This window comes from Peromyscus leucopus, chromosome 10, assembly GCF_004664715.2.
Source record: "Peromyscus leucopus breed LL Stock chromosome 10, UCI_PerLeu_2.1, whole genome shotgun sequence".
Lineage (NCBI taxonomy): Eukaryota > Metazoa > Chordata > Mammalia > Rodentia > Cricetidae > Peromyscus > Peromyscus leucopus.
The window spans coordinates 13,355,605-13,375,235 of NC_051071.1; the positions used below are offsets into that span (position 1 = coordinate 13,355,605).

Here is a 19,631-nt window from a genome sequence, read left to right on the forward strand (position 1 = left end):
GGATTGTATCTAATTCACCTTCTATCCTAATTTGCATTACCAACCCAAAACTATCTTTTGATGTCTTTCAAACTTATACACTTTACACCTCTTTAGTGAGTTTTTTTCTGAATTTGTTAACAAGGAAAATTATAACTATCTAATCTTCAACCCCCTCAGAGACCTGAGAAGGAAATAGTATTAACTGAGTAAGCAGGAAGTACAAACAAGAGACTTCCAACAAATGTGAGAAATGACAGAAACAGCTGGCTGCTTGGATAGTCTCTGCGACATTGGGGCATCCATCTTCGGCCTACAGGCCTAGCATACCCGACAGACTTTTCTGTGAAGTAGGATTTTCTGAAGGGCTATCCTACTTTGTCTTTGCAAGGTCTAACAGTCTTTCTTTTGTGTCCTGCTTGTCCCTTTTCGGCAGCATACTGTCAGCAATCAATTTAAGGGCACTTTCTTGCCCAGTGGCTAACTTTTGCCACAATGAAAGTAAACTCCATATGGAGTTTCTTCAATGCCCATCATCTTCTCTGAAGTAGATTGGTGCTGCTAAGATCAGACATTTCTCATTGTCATTAAAAAAAAGAATCTATGTCATTAAATATCTTAAATGCCATATTCTGTAAATCTTTGAAGTGTTTGAAGATGAGCTGTATATCTGTTTGACCTTGAATTCATACTTAATATGACTAAAAGTTTGACTGTAATGACTATTAACTTGCATTTCTTATATACTAATTAATTGGTAATAATAACTTTCAAGACTAGCAATTTGCATTACATTGTTAAATGAGCTGTATATGTACCATACCTTGAACAAGATTAGAAATATATGTACACTATTTTCTAACAAAATAAATCTCTAATTTGTATCAATATACATAATTTATATACAATATACAAAATTCCAATCCAATGTAAAATATTTAAAACTAGTAGTTGCTTTTTAAAAGTAGATTCAATAATCTACCTTTTTATCTTATCATAGTTCAACAAATGCAAGTCAATAAATGTAATAAATCACATAAACAGATTTAGAGAAAAAAAATCATATGGTCATCTCAACAGATGCAGAAGAAGCCTTGGACAAAATTCAATGGGAGCAGGACTGGAGGGGAACAGATCTCAACACAATGGTGGCTGCCCATGACAAACATGAGGAAAACTTGAAGCAATCCCATAGAAACTAGGAAACAGACAAGATGTCTGCTTTACCTACTCCTTCTCAATATTGTGCTCAAAGCACAAGGTGGATCAATAGAGCAAGAAAAGTTAAATTAAACAAATACAAACAGGAAAACAAGTCAAGCTATCCCTATTTGTAGATTTGATATGATATTATACATAAGAAATTCAAACAATTTCACCAGAAAACTTCTAGAAATGAACAATTTCAGCAAAGTGGCAGGGTACAGAATTAACTTACAAATATCAATACTTTTCTATATACCAATATCAAACACATAAAGAAAGAGATAATGGACATATTCTCATTCACAATATTCCCAAAGAAAATAAAACATGTAGGAATAAACCAAACCAAGAAGGTGAAGGACCTATACAATAAAATTGTTAAATAAAGGGCAAGGGAAGAGGAAGAGAGATAGATAGGGGAAGACACTAGAAGACAGAATGTTACAAAAAATGACCATTCTACCAATAACTATTTACAGATTCAATGCAATCCCAATCAAATTCCCATCTCCTTCTCACAGAAATAGGAAAAAAACAACTCTAAAATTAATCTGGAACCATGAAAGATCCTAGATAGCCAAATCAATCCTCAGCCAAAGGAACAGTTATTAGAAGGATGACCATTCCAGATTTCAAGATATATTACAGAGCCATACTAATAAAAACAGTATGGTATTGGCATACAACTGACAGGTAAACCCCTGAAACAAAATAGAAGACCCATACATGAGTTCGTGTAATTATAGGCATCTGACATCTGACAAAGATGCCAAACTATACACTGGAGAGAAGGTAACACCTCCAGCAAATGGTGCTGGGGAAATGAGATGATCACATACATCCTAATGCTGTTGTCTACTGCTTTTCACAAAACTAACTCCAAATCGATAAATAACCTCAACGTGTGAGTGACAGAAGAACACAAAGGCAGCACCCTACAGGATTCAGGGTAGGAAAGGGCTTTCTGAATGGGACTTCATCAAGGTTAACAGTTGACAAGCAAGACCACATAAAACCAAAAAGCCTCTGTAGAACTAAAGAAGCAATAAAACAAATGAAGAGAAAATCCACAGAATGGGGAGAACTTATACTAGTCATATATCTGACAGAGGACTAATACTAAGAATATATAAAGAATTAAACATACAAATAGTCATTAAAGAAAATGGGCCAAGCCTCACCCCTCCTGACAAGTGTTCATGATACTAAAAGGTATTCTGCATTATCGGAGGAGGTGGTCAACACCAACCCAGCTGCAAACCCCTCCATCGATGCTAACCTGTCTGCATGACACACTGGTGCAGTAGTGGCACAAAGGTTGTGGAGTCACCAACCACTTTCTGCTTGGATTGATGGCCTGCTCCATGAGATGGAACCCATGCCTGACAGTGCTCAGGTGGTCAAGAATCTGAGACTAGAAAAGCCAGAGACCTAGGGAAAAACCAAATACTACTGTTATGCTAAAGCTTCCTTTAATTCACAGTTCCTCATGTTGTAGTGACTCCCAACCACAAAATGATTTTCATTGCTACTCTATAACTGTAATTTTCTACTGTTATGAATAGTAATGTATATATGTGGTCTCTGATGGTCTTAGTTGACTTCTGTGAAAGAGTCATTTGACCCCAAAGGGGTCACGATCCACAGGTTGAGAACCACTCTGCTAAAGGAACAAAATAATAAAATGGTTCCTAAGGACTTTCTGCTATACTCATAGATCAGTGTTTTAATCAGCCACCATCAATGAATCAGTTGGAGGTGGGAATAAATATAGAGACCCATAGCTGTACAATGTGCTGCTGAGAGGGAAAGACCTTGGAACACTCAGTCCTAAAGGAGATGTCTCCACCAAATCTCTCCCCTCACAACTCATGGAATTCTGCAGAAGTAAAGGAAAGAGTGTAAGAGCCAGTGTGGAGGGAAAACACTAAGGAAACAACAGGACTGATGCCCACATGAACACACACAGGTTGTAGAAGTAAGCACAGGCCTGCACAGGTCTAGGCCAGATGGAGTCCCAGTGCTGACAGAAGTACTGGACACAAGGCCCCATCTGCAACCCAGAAGCTATCTCCAGCTGACAACCATTTGCGAAGGGAAAAATCTGTTCTCTCCAACAGTCTCACAGAAGATAGAAACCACACTGAAGGGCAGGCCCCGTGCCCATAGTAGATGGTCAACATAAAACTAAACCAATGGTATTTTGGGAGGCTTTTTATCTCAGAGTGTCTGGGCATTCTGCCTTACAGCTTTTGCTTATATATTATGGTTTCCAATTTTGTGTTTTTATGGGATTTCTGTATAAGGGAATTGGTGTGTTTCTCTGCATCTGTATGTGTTTCCTGTGCTTTTTCTCTGGCTCTTTCACCCCATGTTAGTTTATTGATTTGGTCCTACTCTGGTTTGTTTGCTCTGGTTGTTGCCCTTTTGTTTTCTAATGAAAGAGAGAGAGAAAGGGGTGTGGATGGGGTGGGGGTGGGGAAGACCTGCGAGGAGTTGGGGAGAAGAAACTATGATCAGAATATATTGTATGAAGAAAACTATTTTCAATTAAAACAAGAAAAAACAAAGAAAATGAGCAGAGTTCCCAAAATAAGGGAAAAGTGACTAAGAAATATCACATAAATGTTCATCATTCTTATCAACTAGTTAAATGGAAAACTAAACAAATCTGAGGTTGAATCTCAGCCCAGTCAGAATGACTATGATGAAGAGAAGGAGCGACAACAGATTCTGGAGGTGAGGTGAGGCAAAGTGCACCCTCACTCACTGCTGGGAGTGCCAAGTGCTGCAGCCATTATCAAAGCCAAAGTGGACAACTCTCAAAAGGCTAACCATAAATCTGCCACGTGATCCCCTATACCACTCCTTGGCATCTGCCCAAAGGACTCCACAGATAGTTTCTCAGCCACATTCATTGCCCTCTATTCACATGGCTAAGGAATGGAAACCACTGACAGAGGAATCATAAAAATGTGGTACATATACACTGTTCAGCTGCAAAGAAGAATGAAATCATAAAATGTGCATGTAAATAGATGGAAGAAGAGACTATTATATTGACTGAGGTAACCCATAAAGAGAAACCGTGTTCTCTCTCATCTGTGGTTCCTAACTCCAAATCTTCAGATGTGAGAACATACCCTTTAGTATTGGAAGAAAGCAGGGAAGTGAAAACTGACCATGGCAAGAGGATTAGAGTGTCAGAGCAATGGCAGGATACAAGTAACATGACAGGAGAAAGGGGGAAGTGGGTGTAGGGAAGTAGGAGCAAGAAGTCAATGAGAAGCAGAGGAAAGAAGGGGGAAACCAGTACCAAGGATGTCTGAAAAAGCCATAAGGAATATTATTTCTTGCTTACCTAAAATTACATACTATACATACAAGTGTGTGTATATACATATGTAGTTTCAATGAACTTATGCCACTTGGGGTAATAATGCTCTCCCCAACAGGGCATATACTAATAAATACCCCAATATCAGGCATGAGAATTCCCCCGTTTTGAGTTGTTGTTCAGCGTAGACTAAGAGTTTCCCAAACGATATATGCTATTGCTGCTGCCACTGGTTGCCTCCTAGAGTTTGAAAGTAAGTCCCTATTGCTGAAGACCCCATGCACTCTGGACACAGGACTCTAGGATTTCAAGGCCAGCCTGATCTACATAGCAAGTTCTAGACCAGCCAGTATTACAAGTCTCTGTCTCTCTCTCTGTCTCTGTCTCTCTCTGTCTGTCTCTGTCTCTCTGTCTGTCTGTCTCTGTCTCTCTGTCTCTGTCTGTCTGTCTGTCTCTCTGCTTTTCTGTCTCTCAGATCCTAGCATCCATATCTGGCAGCTCACAGTTGCCATCTCCAAGAGATCTGATCCCTCTTGGGCCTCTGGGACGGACAGATGGACAGACACACACACACACACACACACACACACACACACACACACACACGGACACATGGACACACGGACACACGGACACACACGGACACACACACGGACACACACACCAAGTTTCTCTAATTTCCATAGATTCAGCACAAGAGGAGAGATTTACTCTGTGTACACAATAGCCTATCTTAAAGAAAGTGTACTTTGTGTATTAGTTAACTGTTTTGAGTAGAGACTTCCAATTAGAACTTCAACTTGAAAGTCCAAGTTAGGTTTGAGTTGCTAGAGTCCAGAAAGGCACATATATTCCTGCAATTGAAAATTGCAATTATAATGGATTAAATGCCAAGGCTTATTTCAGAAGTTAGCAGGTATAAAACTCCTCTATGTAAAAACAGTGCCAAAGAAGCAATTCTATGTCAACTTGATCACCAAGCAAGTGCCTAGGAATAGCAGATGTAAGCCGCCCTACAAAAACCATGCCAATGGAAGACAAACTACCCAACAGTATTATGCCAAGGGAAGGCACAGATGGCTGGAGAGCAGCAGTTATAGGTCTTTTTATAGCATTATCAGATGGTACATTTGACATTCCAACTGGCCTTGTGCCAATGGCCAAGGTAGTTAGAGATGCCAACATGAGAATGCTCATAAGGCACACTCATCTTCATGCCATCCATGATGGGGCCAGAGAAGCAAGCAATCTTGGGTGGCTTTTACGCCACAATGAGTATAGCAAAACAATTATCTTTTATGCCACAATAATTATTGCTTTAGAGAGGCTACCTGAATTTTCAAAGCGAAAACAATGTTCTAAAGACAAGAAATTAGAAGCAGCATTTTGTGACCAAAGCAATAGACTTTCAAGCCACACAGAAATAATGGGCAGGGAAGCATTTAGAGCTGCTGCTGTAAATAAAGATGTACATTTTAAGAGCCACCTCAAGCTTCCACAAAGTTTCAAGTACAGCTTAAAGGTTACCTTTTCTGAACTATTTGAGAAAAAGTTACCAACCTACTTGAGAGTACTTTACATTTCCTGCAAAACCAAAAACATCAAAACAATGAAACTAGCACTGATAATTTGCACCCACATAACTGCAAAGTTTCAACTATTCTCAGCTGTTCATTACACCCAACAGACCAACTTTTGATGCATTTAGTGATGACCTTTAGTCTCCTTTGGTCTTCTCCCTACGGAAGCATCCCAATTTTTAAGAGCACAGGCTACTTATAAGAATGACCCTGAAAAAAAAAAAGACCCTTAATTTGGGATTTAAGATTCACCTTTTTGGTAGGAAAGTCACAGACAGGATGCTGTACACCTGCTTTTATACCAGGTGGCAAACTATTTTCACTTGCTCCATTTTTGTTTTATTATTATAATTATTATATTATTAGAGTTTGGCATTTGTAGGCCAGACTGGTCTCAAACTTGCTATGTTGCCAAGGATGACCTGATTCTCTTATCTCTACCTCCCAACTTCTGGGATAATAGGAACATCACCACACCCAGCTATTTGTTCTGTTATTGATGAGTTATGACTGTTAGATTTACATGGTGTCCATGGCAGTTACTCTTGTTCCCTTTGTAAGTAGTAGACACCTTTTATAATATTTTGAAAAATACTCTGAGAACCTTTCAATAGCTTGTTTCTATAGACCCTTTCACTAGCCATAGAATCCATTAGGAACTTTGTCCTTACTTAGTTATAGTCAGGATGTTTGCCAAACTGTGACTTTCTAATTCAGGAGTTACTTTTACAGTGGGATTTATTTACTTATTGACAAGTGTACCAGTATGGATTAATGGTTACCCCATACATTCTGATATACTGTGGTTCTCATCACATTCACTTGAGATATTTCCTAATTTTTTTGTGATTTCTTCTAAAGATCAGGAGATATTTTTAAACAACACCTATTTAATTTGAAATACTTGTGAACTTCAGAAATATAGAATATTACTGATTTATAACTTAATTCCTTTGGTTTCATGTATCATTTTTTAGAATGTTTTGTGCCTTATCATAACCCTATATACGTAATAAATATATGATAAATATATAACTGAATGAAGTACATTTGAAAATAATGTAAATTCTGCAGTTGTTGGAAAATAATGTTGGATTCTGTAGCTTCTAAAACATTAAGAAAAGTTGATTCACATATTTTAAATATTTATAAGTCCTTGCCTACTTTCTCTATGAATTACTACATCTATCTTCTTACAGTTTCTCAACTTTAGTTTCAAGTATTTGAAGCTAAGTTACCTTGTACACAATTGTTTATTGTGTCTTTTTTTTAAACTAAACTTTTATCATTACACATATCTATTGGGGGAATGTTTCTATAATTTTTTGAAACTACAGACTTCTGAATTCAAACTTTATGGTTTTTTTTAAAATGTTTGATATTCTAAATTTGTATTTCTCTTTCTGATGAGAATACCCATCCGGACATTTTGTTTATCTTTTTTTGAAAACCTTGCAGCTACAGTGAAACCCTTATCTCTAGTAATTAATACCTTGTTTTCACAATGACTTTGTAGTAGTCTTTTTCTATGATCACTTTTATATATTTTTACCTTTAAATTATTTGTGTTGCAACAGTAAATTATATGCTGAATATAACCTCTAACCTTTAGTAAGAACTGTTTACTTTTTAACTGGAAGGTATAATTTATTTGAATTTAACTTAATGCATATGTTTGGGCTTAAAAATTAAAATCTTGCTACTTATTTTATTTTATCCTTTTCTGTTTTAGATAGAATATTTTAAAAAAATTTTCCATTTTTCTGTATTGACTTTTGAAAGCTACATACCTAGAAGAAAACCCTCTATTTGCTATAACATGCAATTTTAACTTGTTACAATTTACCTGGGACATTTCAGCAAAGAGGTACCAACCATATACCAGTATAATTCCATCTGTCTATGTTAGCATCATTCATTTCATTTTTACGTGTAATAAATACAATCTTAATGACATAAATTTTACTTTAATATCTTATTTTTGCCAGGTGGTAGTGGCACATGCCTTTAATTCCAGCACTCAGGAGGCAGAGGCAGGCAGAGCTCTGTGATTTCGAGGCCAGGTTGGGCTACAGAGTGAGTTCCAAGTGAGGCGCCAAAGCTACACAGAGAAACCCTGTCTCAAAAAAAAAGAAAACCCCCCAAAAAAATCTTCTTTTTAAAAGAATGAATCCTTAAAAGCTAGCCACACACAAACTGACACTTAAAAACTATATTTGTTGGGTACCATGTTGATATACTAATATATGCATATGTTTTATAATGTTTAAATGAGGATAAACATATACATCTCAAACATTTACATTTCCATGTGTCAACTATGCTTTGAAGAATAGTAAGATAGAGAAAAGAATATTAATTCACATGCTTCTCATTCCCAAGGCTTGGGTGCATATACGAATTCTGGTTTAAACTTTTGAATAAGCTTTACTTATGTTTTCTCGCAGTGTAGACATGTTGGTGCATTCTGTCACCTTTGATTCCTTTCAAGTTATCTTTATTTTATTCTCACCTATGGATATTCTCACTGAATATATTCTGTGTTCACAGCTTTAATTTTTTCAAAACATTAAAAGATACCCCATTATCTCTTGGCATGTAGTTTCTATTGAGGGCAACTGTAATTCACATCAGTTATTGGTATTTTTGAGCAGTTATTTTTAATTTCTATGTAAAGACTTTTCTATCTGGGTATCCTGTGTTGCTAGGACGTGCCTGGAAACTGCTTTCCTGTATTTGAGTTCACTAAGATCTTTGAATCTGAAGGTCATGCTTCCATAAAACTTCTACTAAGAACATGACTCCAATTCTGTAAGTCATTCAGACTGCTCATTTTGTTGTTTGTTCTATTTTGTTGTTTTTGAGATTAGATGGTTTCTGTTCACCTGTTTTTAAGTTAATTTTACAATTTTCTCCTAATGGGTAATTTTTTCTATATTTTTTTTGAAATTTTTGACTTTTGAATTTGAACATTTCTAACTTTCCAATTTTGTACTTTTTAATTATAGCTCCTATCTACCGTCTTTTATCAAACACAGATGCTCTCATACAATGTAGTCTGAAGACAGTTTCCCCTCTGGTCCTTCTCCTAGTCTCTCTCCACCTCCTCTCTACCTGCATTCACTCCCTTTCTGTCTCTCATTAGAGAAGGACAGCTTCTAAGAGATAACAACAAAACATAACAAAATACAATATAAGATAAAACAACTATCATATCAAAGTTGGACAAGGGAAGTCAAGAGAAAAAAAAAAAAACCCAAGAGCAGGCACAAGAATCAAAGACCTACTCACTCACATTCGAGAGCCTTGTTTCTAATAAGAATCCCACCCAAACATTCTGCTCACCATTTCTTTAAAACCTGGAGGGTGCTGTGAAACCACTGTAGCTGTTACAGTATTACTGCAGTTGGCTTTCCTTGTGATCATAAATGTAAGCAAAGACAATCCATCAAGATTCATGTGAAATAAAACAAAAAATTGGGAGAAAAGGAGTATGGGGGGCACTACAAATTGGAGAACACACACATTCCAACAGATATGCAAAACCCAACAAAGGAAGAGAAAAACATGAGCCAGCATTCCACAGAGACCCTCCTAGGCTGACAACGTCTCGATAATAGAGAAGAGATGTGGGAAGAGAGCTGAAGTGCCACACAAAGAAGCTGGAGTCCTCCACACTCAAGAGGATCAGTGACCAGAGAGAGGACTCAAAAGAACAAGAAGGGAACCAATCTGAAACCTAAAGAAGAAAGGCATGAAATTAATTGAGGACCTAGATAAGAAAATTACTAAAGAAGATGAAAGAATCAGTAACTTGGGAGAAAAATGTTAAAACGTGAGTGAAAAATCCCATAAAGCAATTCAGACACTGAAAAAGCGCCAGACAGAAATTCTCGAGATGAATCAACCAACCAAACAAACAAACAAACAAACAAACAAAACAACAAAAACATAACACAGCAGAAAGCATCATCAGCCTTCAAGATCATGCAGAAAGAAGTCATGTTGTTTGCAGGAAAACAGATATGTCAATTGTTATGTCTATTTCAGAAAGATAAATTATGTTTTCTCTCATTTGTGGTTCTGAGATTTTATATATACACAAAGTCTTGTATGTATATATGATATGAAAGTAGAAATACACATGCAAAAAAGCATACACATGCAGGGAAACTTAAAAAAAAATAACTACAAAAAAGATGTCAGTCATACCTAAAGTGATCAATGCAATTCTATCAAAGCTTCAATGATATGTCTGTGTAAAACTAGAAAAATGTATCATAAGATTCATATGCAATCTCAAAGGATCTCAGATATATAAAGCAGGCCAATTACAAAACAAACTGTAAGTCTACTACAAAGAAAGCCACATGATCCTGGCACAAAGTCAGAACTATGGAACAATGCAAGACAAAAGAAAGTCCATAGAAAGTATCTGTCCATCTATAGTCAAATATTTTCTGACAAGAATCTCAAGAAAAGCTTACTGGTGCTTGCAGCTACCTGAACGGCTTCGAGAACCCTAGTCCATGGTTTCACTACCACTGACCTTGAACATTTTTCTGTGCTTATGGATTATTTATAATTTTGATTTTTTTTAAATGCCTTGTGGTGGTTTCTGGGTTTTAGTTCTGGTATTTTACTCTTTACTGGTTACTTTTTATATCTCAGTATATTCACTCTTTGTTAAGAAGAATGCTAGAGGCCAGCAGTGATGGCACACGCCTTTAATCCCAGCAGAGCAAGGCAGATCTCTGTGAGTTTGAGGCCAGCCTGGTCTACACAGCAAGATCCAGGACAGGTACCTAAACTACACAGAGAGACCTTGTCTCAAAACAAACAAACAAACAAACAACAAACAAGAAAGAATGCTGGACCATCAAAACAACTTAAATGAAACTTTCTGCAGTGGTTTCAAATACTACTATGACTGTAGATTAATTCAAGTACACAAATCAATCTATTTTCTAAGACATTGTGATTAAGAGAACAGACTATGAAACAAGGCTATGTTAAATGATTCTAAGCTATCAAGTAGAGACATTTTAAAAAACATACAAATTTCGAAAGTGGAGTCCAGAATTACTAATCTTACACACATACACATACCTTAACATTACTGTACAAAGATTTGAAATGTGAGTAATAGGAAAAACATTAGAAACTCTAGTTACTAAGTCATTACAGTATGCCAGGCACTTCAAATATGTTAACTTATTTCCTACTTTGGCAATTTATGCCTTGTTACCATTTTACAAACAATAAAATGCAGGCAAACAGTGTTAGGTAAACTACATAAAACCCACACAGCCAATAGCTGAGTTGGGAACTGAATAAACGGTCCTGAATATTGTTTTTAAAAAGTCAATCTGAGGGCACTGGTATGGAGATGGACCTGAATGACCTGCCTCTTTTACTCTAACCCTTTACCCTGAAAGCTGGCTTCCCTCTTAGTCTCCACAGCCTCAGGTCTCCCCCGAAATGAGGTGTAGGAAAAAGATGGAATGCAGCCAGATGTTACTGAAGATGTCTCTTCTAGTTTAAAGCACTCGGGTGTGTGTGTGTGTGTGTGTGTGTGTGTGTGTGTGTGTGTGTGTGTGTGTGTGTGTGTGTGTAATCACAGGGTTTTTTGTGTGACACTTGAAATTTTTATTATATTCAAATTGTTGTAACTGAAGTTTTACTGGAACACACCCACACTCACTGTGTGTACACTGTGGCAGCTGCCTTCACTCTATGATGGTAGTGTTGACTAGCTGTAAAGCTTGCAAAGTGAAATATTTACTACCTAGTCCTTTCCAGAAAAGGCTTTCAGACTCCTGATCAAAATTATGATTGTATCACTCTTCTGATTCAAACCCTTCAAGTTCCCACAGCTTTAAAGACAAAGTCTAACCCTTAGCTCACACTGGGCCTCTCTAGTCTCAGTCACCTGGTTCCAGCCACATCACGTTTCTTGTCATGTCGTATACCTTGATCTGTTCACCACCACCAGACACTAACGTGAAAAGCATTATTTTCAGGTTAGCTGATACTTTGTGTGGAGTTTTGTTGTTGTTGTTGTTGTTTTTGCTCTGAGACAGTCTCATGTAGCCCAGATGGCCTCAACATTGCTTTGTAACCAAGGATGACCTTGACTTCCGGTCCTCCTGCATCTACCTCACAAGTGGTGGGATTACAGGAGTGTGCCACCACACCTTGTTTGTGAGTTATGGAGATCAAACCCAGGACCTTGAGCATGCGTGACAAACACTTTGCCAACTGAGCTATGTCCTCAGCCAGAGAGACTTCTTTTTTTGTGGTCTCTTTGGTATTATTTTTAATCTTTAAGGAAGAGATGGCTTAAAGATAATAAATCCTTTGCAAGTAGAGATAATCCTGCTTATTTTATAAACTTTCATTTTTCAAAAGAGGTAATATTTCTTAGAATATAGGCTATGAACCTCTGGCCAGATGAAATTTAAACACTAAGAATCAATCTATATGAAAACATGATAAATTCTTTTAGATAATTTCAATATCAACTCTCAAATGTACAAAAAGTACACAGTACTTTCATAAACTTAAACAGAGCTCTGAGGCCTCAACACTTTGTATTTTGAGATCCCTTAAAATAGACCTTGGCTAAAGGCAATGTCTTAGATGAGGAGTGAAGATGTGCACTCCGAATAACGTCTGTACTTTTCCAAACTGAGACTAGTCAGCCTCTCCTCTATTTTAACCCATCAGGAGAAAATCTCTTGGATTAAGGAGATTTGAAGGAACACAAAGACTTTCTCTAAATTCGTACTGGGTTAAACAGATTAAAATGCTGAAACAAATACAAAAATAGTTTAGAAGGTGGTTTTGATAATTATATTTATTAATTAATAAAGGAATAAACTACAGAATACAATATTCTTAGAGAAATTTTGCCCAGCAAAAAACATCACAATTCTAATCGTAGTTCTTACCTGCCCCCCCACCCCGCTCCAATGGAACTCTCACTACAAAACAAGAAATATGGGCCATGCCTGGTGGCCAATGCCTTTAATCTCAGCACTGAGATGGTCTAGAGTGAGTTCTAGGCCAGCCAGAGCTACATCCTGAGACCCTGTAGAAGGAGGAGGAAGAGGAGTGGGAAGGACTGGGGCACTGGGAGAGGAAGGGGAGCGTGGAGGGTGATACACCTCCACTGGAATACTAAGCAGCAGAGGTGGGAAGACAGAGAGAAGAAGGTCAGTCAGGTGGGAATCAGAGCTCTGACATGGTGCTGTCTGCAGCAGACTGTGGAGAAACCGGTAAACCTGTCAATACACTGACACGCCTGCCCAAGTGGAGGGCGAAGTGAAGCCAGGAAAGACAGTGGCTATCCTTTCTAAAGCAACTGCTATTTTTTCATGATTAATGTATGTACAATTGATTTGAAAATATGAAATTCGAATTTTGTCATCTGTAATTCAGAATTTTAATACCAGATTCACTTGAAACACAAATGACCTAAGGAAACAACAACACTTAGACAGTATCTTCATGGTATAAAAGAACAGTAAAAACCTTTGTCTCACTGTTTCATTGATAACAATGGAATTGCCACTTCATTCATCTGACCTCACAGGGTGAAAGTTCTCATAAGACAGGAAGCAGTTGGGGGTGGTATGTGGGAGGGACATCGGAGGGTTTGGAGGGAGGAAAAGGAAGAGAGAAGTGTAACTAAGTTACAATCTCAAAAACAAACAGACAGACAGGAACCTGACAGTGGGCACAGCGTCTGTAAGAAGCTGGGCAATGTCACCCTGGGGCAAGTGACAAACAGCAGGCCACGAGCGTGGCGTGGCGGACTCACCACCTGTAGATTCACTTTCCTCTCTAGTTCTGCCAAAACACAAGTAAAGCGTTTATGATTTCTTACTTCTCACTGAAGCTGAGGGACCAACAGTACATCCAGATCTCTGAGACACATTTCCCCCTGTTGCCTGGCCTCTGTAGCTGCAAGCTTGCTCAGAGCATGGATTAGAAAGACATTTAAACTTAATAGATGGAAAGGTGTCAATCCTGCACATCAAGGTTCATGGGGAGAAAAGTTCAAGAATTATAAATGCTTTGAAAACATAAAAGATCCTTTGGCCCTGGCAAGGAAAATGTCACCAAGTCAAAAGATACTAGATAGCTATGACCAGCTTCACGAAGGCCGTGCTGAGAGCCACGGTGGCATTAACAATGCCTTCTCTCCATGTGTCTAAGGCCACAAATGACACGCATCCCTTTGAATGGTCACAAAAGCTGACAACTTACTCAACCTTAGAACTGAAGGCACAAAAGTCATCTCTGGGAATGACTTACCATAAACAGGTCACGAGCACCAATGTCAACAGCTAAGAGAAAGGCCTTTTCAAATCTCTGGTACCTGTGATAAAGGGGGAAATGTGTTAGCTGTGAACAAAGCTATATAAAAGAGAAAAGTGGTTTGTTTTATGTATTTATTTGATATTATATGCATTCTTCTAATGGGGGAGTACTTTCCAAAACAAAGGGTGTGGCCCACAAGGATTTTCTGACATATGACATGTTCTTACACTGGGGAGGAGCTGAGCACAGAGGCCTGGGAGGTCGTGAATGTGACTTCTGGACAAGTGGAAGTCAAAAGAGGCATCACCAAATGCGGGGAGATTAAAACGGACATGAATTCCTCATAATTTTCATTTTATTTGTTTTTTTAAGAGAAACTTGTGGGGATATAAAGAATATAGCAGGATAAGAGTAATTGACACAGTACAACTGCACCTCTGTTTCTTGGATAAAAGTTGAGAAATCAAATCTCATATTATTATAAAATGTCACATTTCTAAGTCTTAAAAATTCTCAGCTAACTTGAAAGAATAAAACAAATTATTTCTAATTTTAAAACAGATATTACTTTGTGCTCTTTTCAAATGATCATATTTCTTTTTAGAATTTTCTATTTTGTTGTTGTTTTTCAACAAGGGTAATCATGTTGATAGAACTCATCAAAACAGCTTGTAGACTGCTCACCACTGTGTTTTATATTGTAAAATCCAGTGGTAAAAAAGACAATGACATTTTAAATTAGAAAATAAGTACTAAAAACTGATAGCACACATTCCATTTGCAAGGTAACTAACTTAATATTAGATAGGAGCTGTTAGGTTCTGGAGCATGTTCCATATTAGGCTTGATGTCTTGGGATGGCCATCCACCCTCCCCTACCCACTTCTTACTAGGAATTCAAGTAATTTGCCCAAATCTCTCCTAGCTATAGGTCCTGTGGCGATTTTGTGTGTGTTTGTGGAAAAGGGATTTATCGTAAAGGAAGCATGCTGTCTCCTATGTACGAAGAACAGAAAGCGTTGCTGTGGGAGTGCTTGTTCATGCCCTTGCCTCTGTTTCGCACGGTCCACTATGCTGCGGTGCTGACTGCCCTGTGACATTTCAGCAGTGGTAGCCATCCACTTCAAATGATTTAAAATCTGACTGTACGAGCCACATCTAACCCCATAAACTGCCCCTCCTGAAGTCGCCAGCCTTGGTTCTTCTCTTTCCTTCATTCCTTGTTTCCCATTTTTGTAGCCTGATTTTTGTCTGTCTCCTTTAGAAGTTGGTATTCTATAGTCTTTAATTTCTATACTTACTCCAGTCTCAACAATCATATCAATGACTCACAAATTTACATCTCTAAGATCCATTTCTCTGCTGATAGCCAAATTCTTTATTTCTAGGAACCTCAAAGTTAACATGTCTAACATGTATACTGTAATATCACTTTGGCAAACATACTTAGGACACATTGAAATTAGAGGAAGCAACAAAACAAATGTCATTTGAAGCGCATTCCTTTGAACAATGGATATACACTAAAACAATCAAAATAAACCCAAAGGCGTCCTTACTCTAACAGAGACACTTGCACACCCATGTTTATTGTAGCTCTCTTCAGTAACAGCAAGGAAATGCAGTCAGCTTGGATGGCCGTCAGCCAGTGGATAGTGAAAATGTGGTGCATTTACAGCTGAAGTTTTCCTGTGTCCTGGCCTGCCAGCAGTCAGGACAAATCTTTCCCACGAGCATCCCCCAAGTAAACACGCAGAGACTTATATTACTTATAAACTGTATGGCCGTGGAAGGCTTCTTGCTATCTGTTCTTATATCTTAACCATTTCTATTAATCTATAACTTGCCAAATGGCTTGTGGCTTACCGGTATCTTATATCATGCTTCTCCTCGTGGCAGCTGGCAGCGTCTCCTGACTCAGCCTTCTCTTCTCTCCTTGTCCTGCCTACACTATCCTTCCTGCCTGGCTACTGGCCGATTTCAGCATTTTATTTATCAATCAATCATAGCAACATATATTCACAACATACAGGACATTCCACAGCACTTCCCCTTTTCTGTTTTTTCAAAAAGGAAGGTTTTAACTTTAACATGGTAAATTACATATAACAAAACAATTATCAAGCAAGAATTACAGATACAATATCTAGTCTATTTATAATATCTAGTCTATTTGTATTTGGCAGAATTAAAGAAGATATCCTATCTACCCTATATTTGTGAGTCTAAGGTTTTATATCCAACTTATCTTTTACCATGACTAAGGAAATTATAACTATCTAGTCTTCAACTACATCAAAGACCTCAGAAGGATATAATATTATCTGAGAAACAAGAAACTTTCACGAGTCTTGCGAGAGTAGACAGAGACAGCTGGCAGCCTGGACAGTCATCCAAAGTTCTGTAAAGTTGGGGCATCTGTTTTCAGCCCACAGGCCTAGAGTCTCTCAGTCACTTTTCTCTGTGTCCTGTAGAATGTCTGGCAGTTTCCTTTGTGAAACAGGAACCTGAAGGACCATTTTGTCAAGCAAAGTTTAGTGGTCATCTTTCTATGGGTCCTGCATGTCTAGTCGATCAAGCAGTCTAGGCAAGAACAGTTTCTTGCCCAAATGGCTATTTTTGCCAAGAAGAAGATAAACTCCATATAGAGTGTCTTCAATGCCCATCCTCCTCTTTGAAGTAAATCGGTGCTGCCAGGAGCAGATATGTCTCACTGTCCAGAAAGTCTAAATTTTTAAAAATATTTTGAATGTCATATTCTGTAGGTCTTTGAAGTGTTTGAAGATTACCTTCTTAATTGAATTGTATCTATATATACCTAGAAAACAACATAACTATAAGTTTGACTATCATAGAAGACTAATTATTAATCTGTATTTCTTAGTTATCCATTACAATCTAAATGAGTTACATAAACAATATCTTAAACAAGAGTAGAAATATATATATTTTATATTTATGTGTAAATATAAAATATTATAAAATAAAAAATATATATTTCAAATATATATATATTGTTCTTATATATATAAAAAAACAAAACAAACTTTAAATTTGCATCAATAAACTAAAATCTATACCAATGTAAAGCTCTTTAAACAAGTTGCTCTTTAAAAGTAGGTTTAATAATCTACCCTTTCACCCTATCATTATCTATACTGTCCCCTTTTTTCTTTAGAAAGAGATTACATTTATAAGCAACCTGTTTTAAATAAAAATATTGGTTTTTCTCTGTCCCACACCAGAGGGCTCTTCTGATATGGGACAAAAGAATCTCTCAATTTTTTTTAGCAATATGCTTGGGTTTAGAGAAGGAGTGAGCCAATTCCATCTCCAAAGCCAGCTTGGTATATTTGGGAATTTGGGCGTAGTTTCTCATACTACTTCCTGCTGGATGAGGGCACTGTATTCTTATGGGGACATAAAGAAAATTTTAGAATTATGGAGTAGTCCATTAGGCTGTATTCTCTGAGCCAGTTGCCTTGAAATTGTCCTGGATGTTGGATCATTTGGGCCATAGTGTCATTGGAGACAGGGGGTCTTCGCTGGTCAAACCTGGATGTATCTTAATCTGGAACAAATCCATAGCCTCTGGCTTTCTGTGAAAACAAAAGCAGAGCCTCCTTTCCAAGCAACATATCCTTATATCCAAATTTTGAAGTCAAGGTATCTTTTAAAATATACATATTGGCTTAACTAAACAGCTTTTACAATCAAATGTCTTTCTGCAGTTAAAATTCCCAAAGACAACACAATCCAGATTCTCTGTGTAATATCCATCTTTACGTGGTTTATTTTTTATATTACCTTTACTGTCTCTTTAAAGACTTTATTTTTTTAAAAACTATTTTTATATAAATGCATATTTTTTTCATCTATGAATAAAAATGAAATTTAAAGGAAAATGGATGGAACTAGAAAACATATTATGTGAGGCAACCCAAGTCCTTAAAGACAAGAACTGCATGTTATCTCTCATATGTAAAGCCTGGCATAGAATTATTGTTTATTGTGTGCATGCATATACATATGGTACATATGTAACTGCAGGTACCAGTGCCCATGTGTGCACTCAGAGCATCCTTATCCTCCTTTGTCTCTCCATCTTAGTTCATTGAGACAGGGTCTCTCACCAAACCTGGAGTCCACTATTTCGGCTAGGCAGGTGGCCAACAAGATCTAGTGATCTGCTTACCTCTGCTGGTTTTTTTTCACTCTTCCCCTCACCCGCAGCCAGCAATGGGGTACATGTCGGGGAGCTTGGCTTCTTGTGTTTCTATTGTTCATGCTGAGATCTGAACTCAGGTCTTCATGCTTGTGCAGTAAGCACTGTTACCCACTGAGCCACTTCCCTATACCTGGTGCACACACACACATGCACGCGCGCGCGCGCGTGTGTGTGTGTGTGTGTGTGTGTGTGTGTGTGTGTGTATGTGCGTGTGCGTGTGCTAGAGTGATGGAAGGGAGGGGGAAATTATGTAAATACAGAACTCAAGAAATTCTAAAAAAAATTAAATCTCCATCATTTTAGTCATAATAGTGGGTATGTTATAGTCTTGTGTTACAGTTTGATTTGCATTTCCCCAGTGACTTGTGGTGCTGAGCATTTTGTATGTTTGTTTGCTACCTGGGTGTTTTTATTGTTATGTAGCATTACATTGAATGCTGAACCCATGGATTTTTCTATGCCGATATATTTGTAATTCTGTTCTTACACACAAACACACTTATTGTTTCTAACCAACTGCCTCTTTACCATTATAGAATGCCCTTCTTAAGTGTCTAATAATAAATTTTGCCTTAATGACCATTTTTATTATATTTTTAAAAGACAATATAATATTCCATTAAGTATCTTCCTTCTTAGTTTTCTGTTTCCTAAATGCTTTTGGTGTCTCTCCTGCTTTCTCTATTAGAAAGCCTTTAGCTGAGACAGCAGTGGGTGTTATATGTATTTGTTTTGGTGTATGCACATGTGTGTGCGTGTGCGTGTGTATGTGCGTGTGTAGAATATACACATTCAAGTGGGTACGTGTACACAGGCATGTGTAGACACATCAAGCACTTTCCCGACTGAGCTATCTAACTCTAGCCCTGTCTTTATATGTTCCTGTAGGTACTCTTGGGAATATTGTTCCAACCTGGGGCTGTGAAACAATCCAAATGTCTGTATCAGCCCCTACACAAACCACTAGAATGGT

General features: G+C 37.6%; 1 protein-coding gene across 7 annotated transcripts in view; it reads right to left on the bottom strand.

Annotated features, from left to right (window-relative positions):
* LOC114697940 (WD repeat containing planar cell polarity effector) overlaps window positions 1–19,631 on the bottom strand; it is a 302,933-nt gene that overhangs the window by 101,171 nt on the left and 182,131 nt on the right. For 5 of the 7 annotated variants that reach the window (XR_003735273.2, XM_028876333.2, XM_028876330.2 and 2 more), the window contains one exon: window positions 14,425–14,488. The exons of the other annotated variants lie outside the window; for them this stretch is intronic. Coding sequence is in view for 4 of the 5 variants with exons in the window: in XM_028876333.2 (XP_028732166.1) it covers window positions 14,425–14,488 (64 nt within the window). In the remaining variant the exon portion in view is untranslated. The remainder of the gene's footprint in view (window positions 1–14,424; window positions 14,489–19,631) is intronic. 7 annotated transcript variants of the gene reach the window in all.